This window comes from Alexandromys fortis, unplaced genomic scaffold, assembly GCF_014885135.2.
Source record: "Alexandromys fortis isolate MF-2015 unplaced genomic scaffold, M_Fortis_MF-2015_v1.1 scaffold_90, whole genome shotgun sequence".
NCBI lineage: Eukaryota > Metazoa > Chordata > Mammalia > Rodentia > Cricetidae > Alexandromys > Alexandromys fortis.
In genome coordinates, this window is record NW_026067985.1 from 2943203 (window position 1) to 2963971 (window position 20769).

The following is a 20769-nucleotide window of genomic DNA, read 5'->3' on the forward strand; positions in this document are numbered from 1 at the left end:
CCTGAGCTAACTTGGACTTCCTCTGTGTTCTGGCTTTGAGAGTGGGCACCCCTTTGTTGGGGAGCTATTGTATGCATTGTGGGAGTTCAAGCACCACCCTGGGCTCCTACCAAGTTGATGTCAGGAATAACTCTGGAGTGATGACTGTCAAAAACATCCTTGGACATCAACAAATGTCCCCAGGGTGGTAGACAGAGGGAGAAAATCACCCTGGATTGAATTTTAAGTTAAAATTTCAACTGTGTGTGAGTTTATGTGCATGTGTATGTGTGTGTGAGTATATGTGCGTGTGTGTGCGCAGATGTGTATGCGCGTGTGGGCTTGTGTATGTGTGTGCACGTGCATGTATATGTTTGTGTGCATACATGTATGTGTGTATGTTTATGTGCACATGTGGATGTCGGATGTCAACATCGAATGTCTTTCTATCATTTTCCACTTTACTTTTTGAGCCAGGTTTTCCCATGGAACCTGGAGTTCCCCGATTCAGAGGCTGCCACTAAGCTCTGTGAACCTGCCTGTCACCTGCCTGTCTCTGCCTCCCCAGGTATGAGTCACCCTGCCTGGCTTTTAAGACGGTGCTGGGATTTGGGTTCAGATCCTTACACCTGTAAAACAGCACTGAGCCATTGCCCCAGGCCCTGATTTCAGCTTTCTCTTCCACTCTTGAGAAGCAGTCCTCAGTCATCCACGAGGTCTTTAATCAGGGGGTCGCAGACACCAGTGCCGGAATGAACTACCTGGGGGTGCTTACATGGACGTGCCCCGGCTATGTGGTCAGGCTGCGCTTTAAGACTCTTGCTTTACGCACGACTCTCTGAGACTCTGATGTGGACAGTAGGCGTTGGATCAGAGTTTCCATTGATGAAAGAGCTGTATATGAGGTAAGGGTCCCAGCTCAGGACCATTCTTAAAATGGGGAAATCTCTAGATGGGGGTGTTTAGTACATCCCAATCTCTGAGAAACCGGAGTGAGAACCAGAAAGAAAAACAGACGCGGAGCCATCGAGATGGTTCAGTGGGTCAAACACATCCTGTGCAAGCCTGCCATGGCTTTCCTTGTTTACGAGACTCAGAAAGGACATCCACTAAAGAAGTGTAAAGTGTATAAGGTTGAGAGATCTCAAAAGATAGTTTTGGATGGTCACGCAAGTTGTGATGGGAAAGTAAATTAGGTACAACACTTTGGACTCACCAAGACAGGATATAGGGTATTTCCTCTGAATCTGTGATGCAAATGAACTAGACACTGTTGATGTACCTATTGTATATGGTAATTGTACTTAGTGTATATGGTTTTTCTTATATTATGACAAAAAGGGGAAATATAGTGATACTTTATTTGTGTTTTAATAAACAAAGCTTGCCTGGGTCTGAGTTCGATTCCCAGGACCTATGTAAAAGTGGAAGGGGAGAAGTGACCCATGGAGGTTGTCCTGTGGTCTCCATGTGTGTGCCACACTCACAAAATCACACACACATACTGGTGCATAAAAAGAAAAAAAAATCAACCTGGTGTGTCTTTCGCCCTCTGCCTACCACCTCAGGGATACCTTATGATGTCTGAAGACATTTCGGGTTACCACATCATCAAGGATAGATTGCCCACTAAAGGTCGAGACCCCCTTCTCATGGTCTTGTATAAGTATTTATTACCCAGATACCCAGCTGGATGTGTGTCCCTTGATCCTGTCTCCCTAGCGACTGGAAATGATGCAGACATTGGTGCTAACCCTGCCCCTCCGGCCATCTATCTAGAGCCCTTCAGGCTGAACCTTCATGTATCCTAATGCACGGGACCAACGTGCTGATAGGAGATGGCCTTGCGCCTCTCCTCATCTGTCACTCACCCTCTCACGAAGCAGGGGACTACGTCATCAGCCTGTATCCGGTTGAGCCAGGAGGAGCACACGCCGTGGTGAATGGGTCCTTCCCCATCTAACAGAATGAGCAGGTGGTTCAGACCAACATGTCATGCATTGTCTCACTCCTACAGTCCCAGCCCCAGCCCTCACCCGCAGTGAAGTATCTCCCAGCTCAATGCCAAGGGTTGTGCCTCGGAGTTCCAGACCTGGGTCCCTGCTCTGAAGGGGAGGAGGAGCTGGTACACTCAGAGTGAGTTGAGTGTGCAAGTACATAGGGTTTGGATCGGTCTGGGTGTGAATACTCAGAGGACCTGGGTCAGGGTGTTCTGAATGGCTTGTTCATCCTGTCTCAGAGACTCTAGGCACAGTGCACTTCAGGGGCTTGATCGCAAGGGGGGAAACATCACAGCGGGGTCTGTGCTATTTAGCTCCAGACAGGCCTGTGTGATGCTCCTGAGAGTGCTGCCCGGCAGGGTGGACTGGGTGAGAGGAGGCCTAGGTGACCACCCCAGACACACACCTTGCCTATTCCTAACCATATTCAGGGTTAGCTCAGCTATGGGACACACTCCGTTCCATGGGCTTGGCTGGCAGTGTCCTGTAAGAATTGGGGATCGGATCCACAGGTTGTTCAAGGAGAGACCTCCAGATACCTTGAGGGGAAATGCAGATTCAGGAATCCCCCAGCTAGAGCTTCCCCAGGTACGCACCTCGAGTGTGGTAGGAGACAATGGCCACAGTGAGGTGCACTTCGTCGGGGTACATGTCTGGGGAGGAGCTGATGGAATAGTAGCGAGGCTGCAGCAGGGACAGCTGGGTGAGGAGAAGTGTGGCTGGCATCTGGATGGACGGGAACTCCTCCAGCACCTCCACAATAGTGGGGTTCTTGCCCCATTTCCACTCCTCATATTCCTGCAGCCCCTGTGAGGAGAGGACAGAGAGGGGCTTGAGTCGGTGGGGCCTGGAGGAAGACCAGGGGAGCCGTGAGCTGACCTGAGGCTATTCCGTACCTACAGTGGGGCTAGGCAGCTCGGGCTTTCAAATAGAGCCTCTCTTACGGTAGTGGTTCAAGTGTGAAGTGTCCCCCACAGGCTGTGTTTGGACACTTGGGTCTCAGTTGGCAGTGCTGCTTTGGAAAGTTACAGAATCTTTAGAGGTAGAGCCTAGCTGGAGGAAGTGAGTCACTGAGGGCGGGCCTTCAGCTTTTATAGCCTAATCCACTTCCTGTTGACTCTGCTTCCTGACTGCTGTTGCAATGTGACCAGCTGCCTCGTCTGACTGTGGCTATACCTTCCCTCTCCGTGGCCTCTCTTGCTTTAGTTGCCTATTATTGGGCATTTGGTCACAGAGATGGCCATAGCTATTCTGAAATACCAATACCCCAGGATGGTTAATTTGTTCAGTAGAAATCTATCACTCATGTCCTGGAGGTTTGTGGTTTGGGGACCAGCAGATTTGGTGTCTGGGGAGAATCTACTTTGGTGTAGATCCTGAAGATCATGTAGATCCAGGTGGTGCCTACGTGTCTACATGTGGCAGAAGGGAGAAGCAGATTTCCTGGCTTCTTTTTATAAAAATGTCTATCTGGCCTATGAGGGTAGGGTCCTTGATGCAACTGCCTTGCAAAAGCCTCTCCCCTCTCTCCTCCCTTCCTCCTTGCTTCCTCTTTCTTTCTTTCTTTCTTTCTTTCTTTCTTTCTTTCTTTCTTTCTTTCTTTCCTCCCCTTCCTTCCTACCTCCTTTTTTCCCTCTTTCCCTCCCTCTCTCCCTCCCTCCCTCCTTCTCTCCTTCATTCTTCCCTCTCTTCCTTTTCTTTCCCTCCCTCTCCTTCCCTTCCTGCCTCCCTCCCTCTCCCTTCTCTCTCTGCCCCCCCTTGCAGCAACCAGTCCTTGTGACTGAATTCAGAGCCTTGTGCGCATGACTATAGCCTCCAGCTATCAAGCTGTACCCCCCAACCCCATCCCTACCTCTTGATGTCACCCCCTGATAAGTGACACACCCAATCTAACTGAGGGAGTTAATTTTGATGTGAGAAGTCTAGGGGCCATAAACACTCACCCTGCAGCAATGGCTTATTATCATCCCATCTCACAGATGAGGTTACAGAGACAGAGAGTCCTGGTAAGCTAGGACTAGGCCTTGTGTCTGAGTCAGGAACGGCCACCTCTAGCTGGCACACAGATCCACAGCTGCCACGTTTGTGTGGCCTGTGAGGTAAGAATTGTTTCTACGTTTAAAAAGATTTACTTTAAATTTTTATTTGTGTGTATGTGTCTCTGAATCTTTGTGTACATGTGTGTGCGTGTATGTGTGTGCACGTGTCTGTGTGTCTGTGTGTGAGTGCTTGCAGAGGCCAGAAGAGGGCGTCAGATTCCCTGGAGCTGGAATTACAGACAGTGGTGAGCCACCTTCTGTGGATGCTAAGCATTAAACCAGTCTTTGCAGGAACAGCAAGTTCCTTAAATGCTGAGCTGCCTCTCCAGGTGTTTTTTTTTTAATTAATTAATTAATTTATTGAAGATTTCTGTCTCTTCCCTGCCACTGCCTCCCATTTCCCTCCCCCTCCCCCAAAAAAGTCCCCCTCCCTCGTCAGCCCAAGATCAATCAGGGTCCCTGCCCCATTTCCAATGCTGAGCCCCATTGGCCTCCAGCTGCTGCAGGCGGCCTCACTCACTTGTCTTACTGCTGGGTCTGAAGCCCCAGTGAGAAGCAGCCTAAAGAAGGTGGATTTGTTTTGGATTACGATTCAAGGAGACACAGCCAATCATGGTGGATGAGGGACTGCAGGAATAGGAGGCGGCCATCCCTTTACACACACGCAGCAGGAGTGAGGCAGAGGATACATGGGGACATGGAACTGGGCTCTAAGACCAAGACTCATCCCTAACAACCCACTTCTTCTAGGGAGGCCCTGCTCGTTAAAAGTTTCATAGTGTTTTCAAACAGTGCGCCCAGCAGTGGACCAAGGAGGAGCGTGTGTGTGTGTGTGTGTGTGTGTGTGTGTGTGTGCATGTGCGTGTGTGTGTGTCTACATGGGAGTATGTGCACTTGAGGGCAGGTTTCAGCTGAGGCCAGAGGCCCTAATCTCCTGGACCTGGAGTTAACAGACAATTGTAAGCCACCTGATGTCGGTGCTGGGAACCAAACTTGGGTCCTCTAGAAGAGTGGCAAGTTCTCTGAACAGCTGAACAAACTCTCCAGCCCCACGTTTCAGATTCAAAACATCAGAGGTGTCGTGACCGAGAGCCTCCAGGGGAAGACTCTGAACGGGCATGCATCTAACACTGACTTCCTCGGAGTGACCTCTACCTGAACCGCATTTGGCAGCTGTGCTATGGCTGGGCATGGATTCCTGCAGGATGTTCAAGCTCAGGACAGATGCCAAGGTGACTCTTTCTAGGGAGCCATGACTTTGGCTCTAGGAACCCCCAAGGGCCATGGGAATTTTTCAGAAACCACATTGCAAGTGGTACACTTCCATCTGACCTTGCTCCTTTCCTTCTTCTCTGGGGTCTGCTTTGTTTTGCAGTCTGACCATTCCCTCCCAGCCCCCTCTACCTCCCAGCCTATTTTCTCTCTCACAGGTATTTCTTTCTGATAACAACAACAACAACAATAATAAAATTCCACTCACTTGTCTTGGAGACTCTGTGCTTTCCGGAAGAAATGAACTTTATATGAAACTCTCTTTCAAAGAATACTATGCAAAATGTTCCCCCGTCATACTCACCCCCGCCACCATTAATCACAAGTTTCCAGTCCAAATTATACATCTTCTAAAAGTTATAAAATCCTGCTAAGCTTAGGATGCAAAATGACGGCCACCCGTTCTACCACGGCCATCTGTCTCCTGCTCCCCATTCGGAGTCCTCGCTGCCTTCTGGTGTTTATTTTCACTTTTCTCGATAATGTGCACTTGCTAATGAGCCTCCCTCTTGCTACTCACCACCCAGTCCACATTCTTGGATAGCAAAAGAAATGGCCTCTGCCGGGGGGGGGGGGGCTGCTTCCTTGGAAGGAGACCACCCCCTTCCTGGAAACACTGGGGTTGGGTGGTCTACCTGAGTAGGTAGGTGTCTTTATTTTAAATTATATTAGTTTTAAATTTTTCGATTTAAGCCAGGAGGTGGTCCCAGAACTCGGGAGGCAGAGGCAGGTGGATCTCTGTGAGTTCGAGGCCAGCCTGGTCTACAAGAGCTAGTTCCAGGACAGGCACCAAAGCTACAGAGAAACCCTGTCTCGAAAAACAAAACAACAACAGCAAAAGATTTTAGATTTATTTTATGTGTCTGAATGTTCTTCCTGAGTGTGTGTGTGTGTGTGTGTGTGTGTACCATGAGTGTGCCTGGTGATTCCAAAGGTCAGAAGAGGTTATCTGATTCCATGGAACTGGGGTTATGAGTTGCCATGTGGGTTCTGGGAATAAAACCCTGGTCCTCGGGTCCTCTGCAAGAACAGCCAGTGCTCTAAAGGGTTGAGACATCTCTTCATCTCTTATGTTTTGTGCACAGGAGGGAGTGTGTCTGAGTGTGAGAGTATAAGTGTATGTGCACATACAAGTAGAATTCAGAGGGCAGTTTTCAGGAGGAACTTCTCCTTCCGCCATGTGGGCCCAGGGGACTGAACTGAGCCTAGGTTGTCAGCAGGTGCCTTTATCCACTGAGCCATCTTGCAAGCCCTGTTTTTGTTTTTTTGACAAGTCTCAGTCATTCCAGGCTGGTGCTGAATTCTCTGTGTAGGTGAAGATGACCTTGAACTCCTGATCCCCTCCTGCCTCCTTGGTCTAGTTCACGTCTAGTTCATGTGGTACTGGGGATTAAACCCAGGACTTCCTGTGTGCTTGGAAGGAGCTCTACCCACTGGGCCACATCCCCAGCCTTAGGTGCCCTACTGAGCAAGGACAGAGAGCATCTTGGGTAGGGACCTTTGTGGTATCTAGGCAAGGATGGTAAAGCTGCTGGGTTCCTCTGATCACCAGGATCAGCAGAAGTCTCTTGTCTCTTTTCTAGCAACTTTTTTTTTTTTTTTTTTTTAGCTATTCTGGACCAGAATATACCACTGTTACTACCACCAGAATCAAACCCCTATCTGTAAACCCGCTGTGAGGATCTCTGCTACCTTTGCTTCCATGCATGGGTTAAGCTGGCACCCACAAGAGCTCAAAACCACAAAGGAAGGCAGTAAGAGTTATTATAGCAATGCCTGCTGAGTTTCAGGAAGGGTCCCTTTCAATTTACCAGGCTTGAGATCTGGGAGTCAGAAGGGACAAACCAATATGGCGACCATATGCAAATGAGGCCACGCCCTCTTACTCAGACTGCCATCTGCTGTGAAAAGTTGGAAGAGCATATTCATTGCTTTTCCAAGACCCGGGACCAACCTTGCTGAGGACCAGCAGCCGCTGCTTCTCTTTCTTGCTGGTGGCCAGGGAGGCGAACTGCTGCAGCTGCAGGGGCGTGGGTGGCGTGGTGATGTCCAGGTAGTACTTGAAGGCCTGGAAGATGGTGCAGGGTGGAAGGCGAGGCTCATCCTTCCAATTGCTGATGACACCTGGGGAGGCACAGGGGGGACGATGCTCAGGTCACCTAATCCTCACCACACTCATCACCCCAGGTGCGGAAGAGGAAGCACAGAGAAGTAAAGGAATTTGTCTAAGGGCCACACAGCTTTTCGGGTGCAAAGGCAGGCCTTCTAGCCTCACCCCTGGCTCTAACTACACTGTACCCCTGGCTCTCCATGTCCATTTCAGAGGAATGAAAGCAATGGAGAGAGGGAGAGAGAGAGAGAGAGAGAGAGAGAGAGAGAGAGAGAGAGAGAGAGAGAGAGAGAGAGAGACTTTATCTGTACTGAAATGTACACTTTTTTCCTTGTCATTATCCGTAAACACTATAGTGTGGTGACTGTTTATAGGGCATTTATATCACACTGGGTAAGCCATCTAGAGAGGGTTTAAAGTATACAGGAGGACGCGCATGTAAATATGACAGTGTGCGTAGGTGTTTACGTAAACACAACATCTTTTCCATAAGGACTTGGGTATGCATGGATTCTGGCATCTTCTAGGGGTCCTGGAACCCTTCCTCCATGGTGGGAGGACTATTCTGTGTACCTTCCAAACATGATCCCCTACCTCATTGTGAGCTTGAGACATGATGGAAATCCTGGTCTAACACAGAGAACTACATGCCATTAGATTCTCTAATGGGGGGCGTGTCTCTTCATAGTGGCTCCTGCCAAGCAGATTTGCAGGAAGGCTTTGATAGTCAGCATGCCATTTTCACATTCTAGTTAGCTCCCCTGCAAAGGTGACAGCCATGCTGTCACAGGCTGCCAGGTATGGCCACCACAGCTCCTTGTACTGGCGCCTGGAGCCCATTCCCTATCTATAAAGTGAAGGCGGAGCTTGGAGACCCTCCGCTTTGAAGGTTCTTCAAACCAGGTGTGATAGGCTGTGTCTGTGGTCCTAGTACCTAGGAGGCTGAGGCAGGAGGATTGAAAGTTTGAAGTCAGCCTGGTCTACATAGAAAAAGGAAAGAAGGGAGGAAGTAGGAAGGGGAAGAGGAAAAGGACGAAGGAAGGAAGGGAAGGAGAGAAAACTAGAAACAAGAAGGGGGAGGGAGGAAGAGAAGGAAACGGAAAGAAAGAAGAAAGTGAAGGAGGGAAGGAGGCTATGGGTGATCCATCCATCAACTAAAGTGAAATAGGGAGCCCTCACCAAGAGGCTGCCATGCCCTGGCGGCTACTCTGCCCACTTGGAGCTGCGGCTCTTGCAGCCCTTCCATTGGGTGCAGCTGGACCCTCACCCAGAGCTGTGTTCCTCTCCTCCAGCATCTCCACCTTCACCATGTGGTTGGCAGGCGGTGCATCCTCCAGCCGCTCAATGAGCGCATTCACGAGGTCCTCGTGGTTGCCAGGGAAGACACCTAGGTGGTCGCCTGGCTGGTACTGCAGCTCCTGATTCCCGTTGGTGTGGAGACGCACGAAGATGGTTGATCGGCTGCAGGGAACGAGAGGGATCATGAGACAAAGAATTGAATTCCAGTTGTCAGGCTTGGCAGCAAGCACCTTTATCCACTGAGCCCTCTTGCTGGCCCTCTACTCTCTTTTGCAAACAAGGTCCCTATTGCAGTATAAGAAGGCCTGGCTAGAGGCTTGGGGCCTCTCCTGAGTAGACACGTCAGCGTATGAGAATGCTTAGCTTGAGGATGAGTGTGTACCTGCTCATACCTGCCTGGGTTTGTGTGTTTCCTGTTCAGGGGGCTCACACTAACCAGCTGCTTCAAGAATGAAGTCTTGGGGCTGGAGAATGGTTCTGTGGTCAAGAGCTCTTGCTGTTTGTGCAGAAGACCTAGGTTTAATCCCAGCACTCCACGTGGCAGCTCACAGCCATCTGAAACTCCAGCTCAAAGGGACAAGGATTCCCTCTTGTGGGTGCTACACATTTATGGTACATGGATACACATGCAGACAAAACATCCACACACATAGAATAAATAAAACTTTAAAAAACCCAAAAGAATAAATTCTTGGGGCTGGGGAGCTGACTCAGTGGTTAAAAGCACTGGCTGTTCTTGCAAAGGACCTAGGTTAGGTTCCCAACGCCCACCTGGAGGCTCACAACCATCTTCAACGCCAGACATTGCTCTTTCCCTTCACCAACTGGTCTCAGTGGAGGGAGAAACTCGCATCTTCCACATGTAAATCACGCTTGAGTAGACCAAGAATCCTTGCTATTTAGGGATGTTTTTGACACAACCAAGAGTCCCTTTGTGCTAGGAATAGCCACAGATATTAAAGATAGCTAAACTGGCACATATCTTTGTGTGTAAGTGGGGTGGATAGTGTGTGAAGTCATCTCTTGAAGCCTGGTACTCTGTCTGTGGTATGGTGGGGGACCTTGAGAAGATTAACTGTGTGTTCCTAGGGTTTGGGATGCCCTTCCCTCTCCCAGGAGGGTCTTACCCTCTCTGGGATGCTGAGCCTGTCAGTTTCAGCAGCTCATAGGACTTGTTTTTAATCTCTAACTCACATCAGCATTTAGTTCCTAGGAGCAAAGACACCACCACCACCATAGCTTTCACTGGTGACGGGAAGAGCGTGACAGCAGCCACTAGCCAGCAGGGGGCGCTGCAAGGCTTCTAATTCAGGAGCCTGTTGCTCAAGCAGAGTAAGTCTTGGAAAGGCTTTCATTTCAAATCAACACCCAATTTCTTCTCTGCATCAGGACTTGTTCCCAATGGGGAAGGCCAAGGGCCTGATTCTGCTGAGCTGGCTGACTCTCACCTGCTTCCCCCAGGCCTCCTAACCCTGCAGGCAATTGGACAGTAAAGGAGGGACAGGATAGGGACGGAATGTGGCCAGCAGGTGCGTGGAAGGTGGGTCCAGGTTCCGTCCCATCTGGGATTTTGCACAGGATGACGTAACTGGGTGCCCAGGGAACCTGGGTGGACAATCCTCGACATTTTGCTGTGAAGTTGAGTTCCACTGGCTAATATCAATTACTGTCTCCCTCAATTCTGTTGCGTTTTTTTTCTACGTTCATTAAGCTCTGGGATAGAGATTTTTTTTCTTTTCCTTTCTTCCTTCATTCCCTCCTCCTCCTGTCTTCGTCACTGTAGTTCAGGCTGGCTTTGAATGCTCACCTCAGCCTCCCAAGTGCTAAGATTACAGATGTGAGGCACGCCTCACGTGGTCTGCTGAGCAGCTGTGGGAGAGACGGGCCATGTAGGAAACAGTCGCCATTCAGGCCTTGTGTTCCTCTCTCCTCACAGCCCGTCCCGTGTCCCGCCCATTTCTTTCACATACAGAAGTGTCGCTTACATGTACTCAGACACACAGGCAGATAGAAGCACATGCAGACACATGTGTGCACACGCAAAGACACACACAGACACATACATAGACACATAAAGACAGGCAGACACACTCATGGCAGTGGTTCAGGTAGGGTCACCGGCAAGACAACAATTGTCTGACACCCCGCATCAGATAGAAAAATCCGAATAGCTAATAGCTCCATCCGGCCAGAAGGGTAAGGAGAGCCTGAGCTGGCTGCCCCGACAAGGTGCAGTTGTCTATGGGTTCATGCGGCTTTAGGCACCTTGGGAGAGAGTGAGTGATGGGCGGGGAGAGTGGGCGGGACATCTTATCCTCACTGGAAATCACTGGAAGGTCTCACAGGGTTAGGGCGGTGGATATGTGGCAGCAGAGGGGAGGGTGGTATAAGGGAGACAGTGGTCGCTCGGGGTCTGCTCTTTGACATAATGCGGATTGAGCACACGGAGACCCCCTGGGCAGGGTGATCGAGGAGAGGGAGTCAGCAGAAGTCCAGGGCGGAAAAGGGGAACAGCGCGTTTGGAAAGCGGAAACGGTGCTTTCTTCATTTTATGTTGACGGTGCTATGCTAGGTTGTCTAGCCTACCTTCTAATGCACTATGTAGCCCAGGCTAGCTCTGAACTATACATGCTAGGCACATCAGGAACTCACAGTCCTCTAAAAGGCATGTGCCACCATGTCTGGCCATGACTGCAGAGTTTGAGAGAGGTGATAGGTGGGTCCCAGGGGCCTCTTCATGACCTGTGTGATGCTAAGGACCTCTTCATGACTGACCAGGCAAAGATTTCAGAGAATCCCCTTTGATCTGCAGGAAACACTGTGGGCTGTGAAGTGGGGGAGAGAGTAGTGCCTCTACTTCAATTAGCACTTTAAAAAAGATCTCTTGGGCTACTTTATCTCAAAAACATACAGAATCTCAGGCTAGAGAAATGCTCTGTAGTAAACGTGCTTGTCCCCCCAAGCAGAGAGCCTGTGTTCGGATTCCCAGTCGCAAGTAAAAATCACAGAGGCGGCGTGCGCCTATAATCCCGCAGCTGGAGAGGAGGGGCCTGGGGCTCACAGGTCAGCAGTCCAGTTGTATCGGTCGGTGACCTCCAGGTTCAGTGAGAGCCTTTCTAAAAAACTAAGGTTGAAAGTAACTGAGGAGATTCCACCTGTCACCTCGGGCCTCTATACACGTGTCCACACATGCACAAACGTGTGCATCCCACACGGACATAGAGATCGCTCTATCCATGTCCGTCGAAGATTCCCTTCGTGCCCTCGAGTTCACGCTTCCCTTTCTAGGCATCTTCTCACTTTTCTTCTGGGAATCCCACCCTCCTTACCAACCAATCCCAGTCCTTCAGTCTCGCCCCTCCCCTTGACTTCTAGAATTTTCCGTTTCTATCCTGCCCACACTCACCCCATTACACCCTCCTACACACTGCTTTTCCTAATTACTGTGCCTGCATCACAAAATTTGTTTCCAAGCAGGATGCCGAGGAAGGTCACTCTGCATGGGTCACACGCCAAAGGACACTTCCTTCCTCTTTGGCACCGTACCTGTAATTCAGGATTACTAGTGGGAATAGTTTGTGATGTTTTCCTAGGCCAGAGAGGCTCCCTCTTTGGCCTTGGCCTGGGAAAGTGGGTGAGTTATGCTTTTCCACTCAATTATACTTAAAAAATTCTATAAAGCGTTATCTTTTAAAAATATATTTAGTTATTTTTATTTTATGTGTATGTGTATGGGTGTTTATTTTACGTGTGTGTGTATGGGTGTTTATTTTACATGCATGTGTATGGGTGTTTTTCCTGCATGTACATTTGTGCACCATGCTTGTCTGGGCCCACAAAGGCCCGAAAGAGGGCATCAGATCCCCTGGAACTGGAATTATAGGTGGTTGTGAGCCACCATGCGGGTGCTGGGCATTGAACCCAAGTCCTCTAGAAGAGCATCCAGGGCTCTTAACCACTGGCCCATTGCTCCAGTCCCCTAACCCCTTAGGCACAGTTTGGTCTGCTAGTTCATAACTCTTTTAACTCTATTCCAGTTCCTAACCTTGCTTGGCAAATTCCTTTGTTAATCTTGGAAACTCTGCCAGAGTTGGGTCCTTCCGGGTGGTAGACAGCAGCAGATTCCAAGGCGACATGCCTGAGGACCATGCTCTTGGGAGGACCCACTCCACACTGGCTTTTCATGGACTCTTCAATGCGCATGGCTCCTTGGTGCACTTAGAACCCCTCTTGTAACACCATGTCAGTGGTGACTTTCCATGGGATAGAGTGGGGACATCAGGTACGGCTTTTCCACAGCCCCTCTCCGTCAGATGTCCCTATGCATCTAATGCTGCATGGAACTAACTGTTCAAAGATACCAAGTGCCTGATCTATTCTATTAATGTCTGAGAATATTGAGAGGTTCTGCCCTGCTGACCTCTCTAATCAAAGGCTCCGAAGGGCACGCAGGAAGCATGCATGCTAACTATGCAGGTAGCATGAGGAGACGGGGAGGAACAATGGATCCTATACTGTGCTAGCCGCTTTAGGAGGATCATTTTCAATGGTCACAGCAGCCTGGCAAATGAGACGGAGACCATCTGTGGAGTCATTTGGTGTGGTGGCCAGATAATCAGGTCAGTGTGACCTTGAAAAAAGACACTTGCATTTTCTCTTGGTTACTTCTCATATCTAACATGTGAACAATTGTGACCTTTATTTCCTGGACTGGTGTGAGTTAGAAATAGCATTCAGGGAGCTCTGCTCGGTGCATGGAAGACAGAGAGTATCATATACAAGTGAGCAAGCTTGCTGTCAGCGGTTCCGTGCTATAGCGAGGGAGAAAGGACCTCAGAGCATCCCAGTGGCTTTTTAAGAAATGCATTTATTTTCATTTTGTCTATGAATGTTTTGAATGTATGTGTGTTCACTGCTACCCATGGCAACCAAAAGAGGGAGCCACATATCCTGGAACTGGAGTTACAGATGGTTGTGAGCAACCATGTGGGTGCTGGGAACCGAACCAGGGTCCTCTGCAAGAGCAGCCAGTGCTTTTAGTCACTGGGTCACCTCTCCAGCTCTCAGTTCCACACCCTGTGACTTTCCCAAGGCTGCACGGGAAATGTGTTGGAGAACTGGGGTCAGTGCCTAGGACTGCAAAGGATAAAGAATTTAGGAGACACACCTCAGCTGTAACTGAAAGATGAAAAAAATAAATCCCAAGAGGGATCAGCTCAAAGACTTAATTATTATAGTTGCAGAGTGGCAGCCAGCCTGTGCTTCTGAAAAGAGAGGTGCCTGTGCTCAGTGAGGACACAGGCTTGGTGGACGGGTGGGTGGGCCATGAGGACAGTGTTGCAGGACAGGTGACATCGGCACGTCCTGTTCGGGCTGGTGATGGCGGTAACTGGCCCGACACAATTGTTGTTGGTGATCATGTGACCTCTGCTGCTGAGGTCTGGGAGTGATATTTCCAGTGGAGGAGTAAGGTGGTTAAAGCCTGAGGCTCCGGAAGCTGGGTCTTAGGAAAACAGCTTGGAAGCAAAGGCACCCAAAGGATATGGGTCAGTGTCCTTGGTCATGTAAGTCTCTTGGGAGGGAAAAATGATTTTTTTTGGGTGTTGCTGAAAAAGCTAACTGTTTTTGTGTTTTGGTTTTTCGAGACAGGGATTCTCTATAGCTTTGGAGCATGTCCTGGAATTAGCTCTTATAGACTAAGTTGGCTTTGAACTCACAGAGGTTCGCCTGCCTCTGCCTCCCAAGTACTGGGATTAAAGGTGTGCTCCACCACTGCCCAGCTAAGCGAACTGTGTGGTTCTTATTTATTTATTTATTTATTTATTTATTTATTTATTTATCTTGGTTTTTCGAGACAGGGTTTCCCTGTGTAACAGTCTTAGCTGTCCTGAAACTAGCTCTTGTAGACCGGGCTAGCCTAGAACTCACAGGAATTCACCTGCCTCTGCCTCCCGAGTGCTGGGATTAAAGGCGCGTGCCACCACCGCCTGGCTAAGATAACTGTGTTTTAAGTCAAGTGCTAAGATTCAAAATGCAGTTCACTAGTCCAGCACTCACCTAGTGTGTGTAAGATCCCAGGTTCAAGCCCCAGCATTGCATAAAACAAAAGCCTCACCAATCCCCCTGCCCCTGCTCCAAGTGCTAAAACAAACATCCTCTATCAGATAGCAAGGTGTTTGGCTATAGCAGAGAGTAAATTATTTGGCTATGCTGGGCAGTAAGATAATTTCTAGGGCTGGGGAGATAGCTCATGGGGTGAAAACATTTATGGCACAAGACTAAAGACCCGAGTCCAGCTCTCTACAGCTTATGTAAAAGGGTTCATAGCGCTGGAGAAACAGCAAAGTGGTTAAGAGCACTGGCAGCCATGGCAGAGGAGCCGGGTGTAGTTCCCAGCATCCACACGGTGGCTCACAATCACCTGTAACTCCAGTTTGAGGGCATCAGACACTCTCCCGGTCTTGGCAAGCCATACCTCCCCACCCCCAACACACACACATGAGCAACAACAAAAAGCCAAATGCAGAGCGAGCATGCCTGAAAAGCCCAGCACCCATAGGAAGGGACAGGAGGGTTCGCAGAAGCTCCACGGGCCACGTTGGGCTTGTAAAGCTGTGAAGAGTCCCTGTCACAAATGAGGTGGGACGTAAGGATGGGCACTCAAAGGTTGGCCTCTGATCTCCCTAGGCATATGGTGGCACACAGCCACCCCCCTCCACAGATAATATATTATAGATAGGGTTTCAAATCAAAGAGTAAGCTATTTGGGGGTGTGCCTGCCATCACTCCACAGTACAAGTAGCTATTTTTGCAGCTCTCTAGAGCAGTGGTTCTCAACTTTCCTAGTGTGACCCTTAATCCTAAAATTATTTTTGTTGCTACCATTAATTTTGCTACTGTTATGAATTGTAATGTAAACAGCTGTGTTTTCCAGTGGTCTTAGGTGACCCCCCCCCATGGAGGGTCATTGGATTCCCCAAAGGGGTCATGACCCACAGGTTGAGAAACATTGCTCTAGCAAACAATCACTCATAGTATTGGATTGAGCACTTTCGGATGGACATACTGCCTACAGAGACTACTCCGCTACTTCACAAGGGGGCAGCCTGCCAAAGCTCACCCTGAGGCCCATTTCTTTCTCAGCATTATATATGATTGACACTTCTCCTTCGTCCCTGTCTCTAGTTGGGGACATGGGAACATAAAGGCAGGAGTCCGAGGACCTGGTGTGAGGGGCTCCGGGAGCTTTTGACGGTCTCTGGAATCTGAGTTCTCCTTCCTGGAAGTGGAAGGGATTGCTGCTGAGCGGGTGTTCCTACCTGGACTTGGGGCTTTGCAGGTTTTGGCGGCTAAGGAATCGAGCAGCTGAGACTCGCTTTTTGTGCACATTGGAAAGACCTGTGAGGAGAGAAATAATGGCCACCATAAGAGGGGTTTAAACAAAGCTCCACAAAACCTCTCCACCCTTGGGTATGTGTGTGTGCATGAATGTCTGCATGTGCCAGTGTGTATGCAGGTACATGTGTTTGTGTATATGTGTATGTAGAGGCTAGAGGACCCTGAGCTGTCATAGTTTAGGTAATGTATAAACTTATCTTCTGAGACAAAGTTTCTCTCTGGCCTGGAGCTGGCCAGTTTGGCTAGGCTGACTGGCTAGTGAACCCCAAGGTTCTCTGGTTTCCTCTTTCCCAGTGCTGGGACTGTAAGCATACACCACCATGCCTGGCTCCTTCATGGATTCTGGGGAATCAACGCAGGTCCTGGTGTCTGTGAAGCCTGTCCTTTACCAAGTGAGCCACCTCCTCTGACCCCTTTCCAGCTCTTCCTCTGGAGTGGAAAGGGTGAGGGTGGGGGTAGATATCAGTGGGGCTGGGTGAGGTGGGTGTAGACATGGAACCAAATGCCAAGGTAGATGGAACGGAGGTGAGGATGGTTTGTAGGCAGTCTGTGTGACTGGAGAGAGACTCCCGATTATACAGTACCCTGCACGTGGGGACAAAAGTATGGCCTGTGTGCTTCAAGAGATTCTTTGAAAGGGGACCAGAGTGAAAGCCACCACTCCCATACACCCTTGAGAGGAGCTCTCCAGCCCAACCCTCCCATTATCAGGTACCTTGTGTCAGCTCTGGAGCTTCAGCCACATAGGTGAGGCGGAACTTATTCCTCTTCCAGCTGCGGTCGTTGCTGATGAGGGAATTGTTTGCCTTCTCGATGTTGACGTCATCCCCAACACAGAACACATCACAGGCTGCCTGTGACCCACACAGAGTTTCTGGTGACCTCAGTTATCCTAGATGGTGCCTCCCCAGGAGCTCCAAGGCATGGCATGGATGTCTCTCTCTACCCCTCTTTTTCTCTCCCCTCTCACCCTTTTCTTTCCTCCCCCTCTCCACTCATTAATCCATATACAAATTCTTCCTTCCACCATCTATCCACTAACTCACTAATCCAACATCTACCTACCTGTCTGTCCATTTATATTATCAACATTTTCTTCCATCCATTCAACTAACCATCCATTCATCTATCATCCATCCATCCATCCATCCATCCATCCATCATCTAAGCATCCATCCATCCATCCATCATCTAAGCATCCATCTGCCCATTTATCCATCCATCTATTCATTTATCATCCATTCATCCACCCATCCACCCATCCATCCATCCATCAATCCATCTACTCATTTATCATCCATTCATCCACCCATCTATCCATCCACCCATCCACCCATCCATCCACCCATCTACCCATCCACCCATCCATCCATCCATCCATCCATCCATCCATCCATCCATCCATCCATTTATCATCCATTCATCCACCCATCTATCCATCCATCCATCCACTGACACACACACATCTATCTGTCCATCTCCACATAATATTTCATCCACCTACTCACTCTTTCATATCTATCCATCTGCCCCACCCATCCATGTACACATCATCACCTTCTATTTTAAGCAATGACTTGAGGTCCTCACTTCTACTAAAGACATGGCTGTAATGACATTTATTACTAAATCCCACATACCCAGAGGCTTAACATTAAAAATGAGAGTAAATGCCATAGAAGTTTTTTTTTTTTGTCTTCTTCAAAAGATTTAAAACAATTACACAAAGGCAGAACAAACTGTCTGGATACACATTTTTTCTTGTTTGTTTCCTTTTTGGTCAAAACTCCTTTATCAGCAAACAGTAATGATGCCAAGATTACTGCTCAGAATGATTAGCAGACTTTTTCTGAGATAGGCCCAGGGAGCTCTTGAACCTTCAGGTCCCAGTAATGCCCCTGTCTCAACCTCTCAGATAACTGAGACTGAGGCATCAACAACCATGGAATTACTTTTTCCAGTGAAATTTAAAGTTTTCAAGCATAGGCTTTATTATTATCTGGTTGTGTGCCTATTTCAAAACAGTTGACATGTTCGTCAACAGAAAAATAGAAAAGCCAAGTATCATGGGGTGTAATATTATTTGGCTACAAAAAGGGATAAAGTGCTGGCACATGCCACAACATGGATGGATCTTAAAAACTTTGTAATAAGGGAAAGAAGCCAGTCATAAAAGGTTCTGGTATTGAACTTCATTTATATGAACAAGAAAAAATATCTGCAGACACAGAGATGAGTCTGGTGTGGGACAATGGTATGTATTCTGTCAACTATATTTTAAATAAATGCTGATTGGCCAGTAGCCAGGCAGGAAGTATAGGCAGGACAACTAGACAGGAAGTAGAGGCAGTTCAATGAGAACAGGAGAATTCTGGGAAGAAGGAGGTCCTAGTCTGTAGTCGTAACCCAGCCACAGAAGTAGTAAGATGTGACTGCCTTGCTGAATAAGGTACTGAGCCATGTGGCTAACATAGACGAGATAATGGGCTAGTATAAGTTATAAGAGTTAATAAGAAGCCTGAGCTAATGGGTCAATCAGTTTATAACAAATGTGGACCTCTGTGTGATTTCTTTGGGGCTAAATGGCTGTGGGACCTGGTGGGTCAACATGAGACACTGTTCAAGCTGAGGGTGGGATGGGAAACCAGAATATCAACAGCTGCAGGGTTTAGAGCAACGCTTTTCAACCTGTGGGTCCTGACCCCACTGATAAACTTCTATCACCAAAAGGTTTACGTTACAATTCATAACAGTAGCAAAATTACAGTTATGAAGTAGCAATGAAAACAGTTTTATGGTTGGGGGTCACCACAGCACGAAGAAGTGAATTAGAGTGATAGGAAGGTTGAGAACCACTGGTTTAGGGGCTTCTTAGGGGCCTGGCCTTTGGGATGCTCAGTCAAAGTAGGCTGGTGAGAAGAGAAAGCACGGTTATCTCAGATGTGGATGAACTCGAATTCATCTCGGCTCTCAATGTCTGGATGGAAATCCAGGAAGAGGCTTATAGACACATATTTTCTCTAATAATTCATAGACCCTTGGGCCTCAGTTTCCCTTCTGGCCTTCGGCACAAGTTCAATGACAGAAGCTGCCCAGGACCCTTCCTTCTGGGGTTGCTGATGAGGATGGATTCCAGGGCCGTGGACAGAGAGAATAAAAGCCACAGGGTCGGCTTCAGTGTCCCTGAGAACTCTGAGTGGGAAAGGTGTATGTTAAGGTTGCTCAAATTCACTGGAGCTGTATCCTGGCTGTGGACATTGGGGGAGGACCCTCCTTGGCCTATCCTTCTCTTTCTCCTTTATTTTCTTCCTCTTTCCTTCCCTCTGTCTCTCCTTCCTTCCCTCCTTCCCTCCTTCCCTCTCTCCCTCCCTCCCTCCCTCCTTCCCTCCCTCTCTCCCTCCTTACTTTTCTTGCTTTACATTTCTACCCCCATCTCCTTTCCTTCCCATTCTGGGGTTACAACCCTGTGCCTCCTGCTTGCTAGGCAAACACACTACCACTGAGCCACACCCCATAGATAGCTTGGCGCTGTCTCGGGTACAGAGGGTCTCCTACCTTGAAGACTTTCTTGGCCCAGGTCCTGAATGCCTCTTCCTGCCCGCAGAGCTCATCCCCCTCCCTCATCTTCAGAATCCTCTCCCCTCCTAGCTCCTCCAGGAGGGTGTCCACTGCATGCCCAAAGGCGCAGAAGTGAGGGTACGCCCGAGAGCCCAGGCCGAATACTGAGAACCTGTCCAGGAGAAAACAGAAGGTCTGTGATGGGGGGCTGCAGAGTGTGAGGTGTCTGGTCCCATGGGCTGATTAGTGTGGCCTTGAAATTCATGTACTGGAATCCTGAACTCCATGGGATGGTATGTTGGAATAGGAGCTTTCAGAAAGTGATCAATGTTAGTAAGATCCCTATAAAGTCATTCTCCCCTCCTCCTCTTCCTCCGCCCCTCCTCTCCTCCTCTTCTTCCTCTTCCTCCTCTTCTCTTCCTCCGTCCCTCCTCTCCTCCTCTTTCTCTAACAAACCGCTAAGAGAAGCCAGTTGGAATCTAACCCTTGCTGAACTCCTAGCTTTCGGGACTACGTAAAAACACATTTTAGTGGAAGGATGACTTTAATCCCAAGAGTTCTTAAGACCCTTCTTCCTCTTAGTCTCTGACAGTGATGATTGTCCTCAAGAGAAGGTTCCAGTGGTTTCTGAGGAAGGAGAGGGCAATGAGCAGGAAACATCAGCTGTTGGGTATAGTCTCCTCTGTTAGCTAGTCCATGAAGAAGAGAATCTCAGCAGGGATGCTTCCATTTGCCACAAGTCCATGTCTCAAGGATGGCCATGAGGACGCTAATGTGGTGACCATGGGGATCTGAACTCACAAAGAGACCCGAAGGACTTTTGAACTTATCACATGTTGGTGTAGAAGTGGGATTTCCTACATGGGAAGTCGTGCACACTGTACATGCATGCTCTACCCTTTCTAATGTCTGTGAAACCAGTGTTTCACAAGCTCTCTCCACCAAGAGAACCTGAGTCAGTGGGGGTGAAGCGAATGTGGGTTTTCTCCATGCTGAGGTGGGGACTGTAGGACTGGGGAGGGCGGTGGACCTTATTTATTTATAGGATTTTTCTTTGTTTGTTTGACTCAGGGTTTCATATAGCTTAGGATGGCTTTGAACTCTGCTTCTCCTG

The 20769-nt window shown here is 48.8% G+C and overlaps 1 protein-coding gene across 1 annotated transcript in view; it reads right to left on the minus strand.

Annotated features, from left to right (window-relative positions):
• Nos1 (nitric oxide synthase 1) overlaps nt 1-20769 on the minus strand; it is a 108098-nt gene that overhangs the window by 12397 nt on the left and 74932 nt on the right. The window contains 7 exon segments of the mRNA XM_050159123.1: nt 1851-1938; nt 2576-2786; nt 7245-7414; nt 8668-8861; nt 16019-16097; nt 16813-16951; nt 19653-19827. Coding sequence (XP_050015080.1) covers nt 1851-1938; nt 2576-2786; nt 7245-7414; nt 8668-8861; nt 16019-16097; nt 16813-16951; nt 19653-19827 — 1056 coding nt within the window.